This window comes from Ipomoea triloba, chromosome 3 (assembly GCF_003576645.1).
Source record: "Ipomoea triloba cultivar NCNSP0323 chromosome 3, ASM357664v1".
In the NCBI taxonomy this organism is placed as follows: Eukaryota; Viridiplantae; Streptophyta; class Magnoliopsida; order Solanales; family Convolvulaceae; genus Ipomoea; species Ipomoea triloba.
The window spans coordinates 8,287,283-8,290,769 of NC_044918.1; the positions used below are offsets into that span (position 1 = coordinate 8,287,283).

Here is a 3,487-nt window from a genome sequence, read left to right on the forward strand (position 1 = left end):
GGCGCGAATTCATTCGTCTATTTTCATTAATCAAAACGACGTCGTTTTGATTTGCGGTCCACAATGCATTGTGGACCACGGTCCACGATATAATTTGCGCAAAAAAAGGTATGAGTAAATATAATTTCTATTTTCTTAATTCTCATTTTTTTATTTCTTAATTAATAAAGATTCCTTAAATTAAAAAAAAAAAAAAAAGGGAGAATAATAGAACCCGTACATTTTTAATTAATATATATTTTTAAATTCAATCTTGCTTTCCTTCCCTACCAAACACAACCTTACACTCCAAGGTGATGCAAATATAAACGGCTGAGATTCACTCCCCACCTTTCATTTTCCTCCCCACTCCACTCAAGAACTCCCCCCCTAAAGAAGAGAAGATCGAGTATTAGAAAACACAGATTCCTCAAAAAAAAAAACAAAGATGCTGGGGAAGCGAGGTCGGCCTCCGTTCCGGCGAACCGCCAGCATGACGGGGATCACCTTCGATTTGGGAAACGACGTCGAAGAGGGTCGGCCTCCGGCGCTCTTTGTAGATGATGGGTTCAAGCCTTTAGAGCAAGGGCCGTCGTCGGAGCGGCAGAACGCCGCGGTGGTGCCGAACGGGAACGGGTATGACCTCCAGTACACGGCCATGATTTCGCCGAGATACTACGCCGCTTGGAGGGCCTCCGGCGATGGTTACAATATACAGACGGCTGATTTCTTGAGGAGTTGCGGCCTTTGCAACCGCCGGTTGACTCCCGGCCGTGACATCTATATGTACAGGTTCGAAAAAAAAAAATCCACTGCTCTCTCTTCAATTCCTTCCAGAATTTTTTTAAAAGCTAAAATTAGAGGAATCTGATTTATTTTCAATAAAAATACCATAAGAATAAATACAAGCAAAATAAAAAAAAATCAATAATTAAGAAATTAATTATACCAAACGTCAAGGGTTCGATCCTTAGTTTTGGGTATGGAGCATCTTAAATCTCTAGGTCAGCTGTCCCACCTAGAAGTGCCTACAATCCAGCGAGGGGTTAGTCACTGTGTTTGACGGTAAAGACCCTGGGTTACATCCAAAAAAAAATTATGTACTGTGATAATACCATTATTACCATTTCAAATGAATGGCCAGAAAATCAACCTAGGTAGCGGGTTAAAAAAATGTTTGAAGAAATTTTTTTTAAAAATACTATCTTGTAAAGAAAAACTTATATTTCCTCATTATATTCTAGACTCATGTTAATAAGTGATGTATGGTTGATTACATTATTGCTCATCCAAGATTAATTATATATATATATATATAAAAGTCCATAATCAAGTGAAAAGTGACCTTAACCTGCGAACCTGTGAATAATTACTGAAAGATTGAATTGCACTTATTACATGATTGCACCACACCGGATATGGACAGGTTTGGGAGCAATTGCGGTGCAATCACGTAATAGTTACAGTGCAATTTTTCAGTAGTTCGCAAGTTAATGATGGTTTGAACATGATTATTATTATTATAATTCTATTATATATATATATATATATATATATATATATATATATATATATATATATATTCTCTTGCTTTCTTTGTGGAACAATTATATAATAATCATAGTTGTGGCTATAAAATAGGCACTGTAAATAATTAATGTCTTTTCATCTATGTTTGACCTACTAGGTAAATTAATTAAAATTGTTGTATTATTGTTACGTGTATAGGGGTGACACAGCATTTTGTAGTCAAGAATGTCGGGAACAACAAATGAAGCAAGACGAAAGAAAGGAGAAGTGCAAAGTGAAGCTGGGGAGCAAGGGCGAAAACCACCACAATCTTTCTGAAATCTCCACCGCTAATTCAGACGCTGCTGCCGCCTCCGGCAAGAACGAGACGGTGGCGGCTGCCTAAACAACGTAACTGCCACCGTGCAAGCTATGGTGTAACGATATGTATGTATGTATGTATGTATATATACGTACGTCGTACGTTTCCATGCACGCAACGTAACAGCGCTTAGTTTTACCATGATGAGCATATATATATATATATATACGAGTAATTATTAATAAGTATGGTGTGGGTAATTAATTAAGGCTTTATTATATTGCGTTAATTTTCATGCAAGGATTATCACTTTGTGTCTCCAACGTTTGCACTTGTTGTACCAAAGGTAATGTAGCTAGTACTTCGATCGATCTCCCTGTGGTTAATCATTAATGTGATGAAATCTAATGTCAAATTAGTACAGTGATGTACGTAGAATGGACCACTGAATCTTTTGCATATTTTTTCTTAATGCATGTGGATGGCTATGTGAGATTTCATATTGTACTCCGTATAAAATTTCATATGGCCTGAAGTACAATTTTAATACCATAGATCAATAGTCATCTTGTATTGTGGATCTTAATCTAAAAATTGTGTTTGTAGACTGCAAGATGACCTAGTACATGTAATTAATAATGTCTATATATAATTAAATTGAAGGCACATAACATGGTACGTAACTATATAGACACATAACATAGTAATTATAAACACATAATATGTTAATTGTAAATACATAATACGTTAAAATATTATGTGTACGCACTTAGCGTAGGCTCTGTTTGGCACGTCTAGCTGAAAGCTAAAATTGAAAAGCTAGAAGTAATTGAAATTAAATTGTTTGGAAAAATCAATTGTTTAATTAGTTGAAGTGTAAAAAAATAAAAGAATAAACTAAGATATATTAGGATTTTGATTAATGAACGGTAGATGGTATCATTTTTAAAAATTAATAATGATAAAAAAGGAAGAAAAAGTAAAAAAAAAATCATAGCTTATTTTAAAACCTTACTTGTGGTAGCTTCTCAAAATAAGCGAGTATTATTTTAATCTCTCAATGTTTTACCAAAATAAATTCTACCAAACAGAGCCATTTATACACATTTATATATTGTATATGCATGTAAAATTTTTAATTAAATTATTACTCTGTATTTATAAAATGAATAGTATGCAATAAACTGAATGCTCGCCTCACTTTAGGTCAAAGATGGGTGCCTAAAAACTTTATTATCAATAATAGAGTGATTACGTGATTACCAAGTAGTTAATGCAGAACTTTTCAATTAATTAAAACATGACTAATTGTCAATTCTTATTCTTAGCTAGCCATATCCTAGGCGCATTACCTTACCTTAGCACATTGCTTCCGTGGTTTGAGCAACCCACATCAAATTGATGAATCTAAATAACAAAGTTAACACAAACAAACATTCAAAAAGATCAGAATTAATGAATGGATGGGGAAGGCTTGTAGTCGTAGAAGTTTTGTTTGTATAAAGTTTTATATAGAGCAACATATACATTAATGGAGTACACATTGATGGGAACATGGGACCTCGCGAGTCCATTTAATTGGAAAAGTTTGGCCTAACCGTTCAAGTGAGGTGCTGGCTCAATAAGAACAATGAAAATCTATTGGGTTAAAGAAAGAATGACGTTTAGAGCAAAATA

At 34.3% G+C, this 3,487-nt stretch overlaps 1 protein-coding gene across 1 annotated transcript; it reads left to right on the forward strand.

The window, feature by feature from the left end:
• The first annotated feature begins 341 nt into the window (after positions 1-341).
• Positions 342-2,248, forward strand: LOC116013881 (FCS-Like Zinc finger 5-like). Its single transcript, XM_031253842.1, has 2 exons — positions 342-771; positions 1,708-2,248. Exons 1-2 carry the CDS (start codon positions 428-430, stop codon positions 1,892-1,894), a joined length of 531 nt encoding a protein of 176 aa, XP_031109702.1. The 5' UTR covers positions 342-427; the 3' UTR covers positions 1,895-2,248.
• The last annotated feature ends 1,239 nt before the right edge of the window (positions 2,249-3,487 follow it).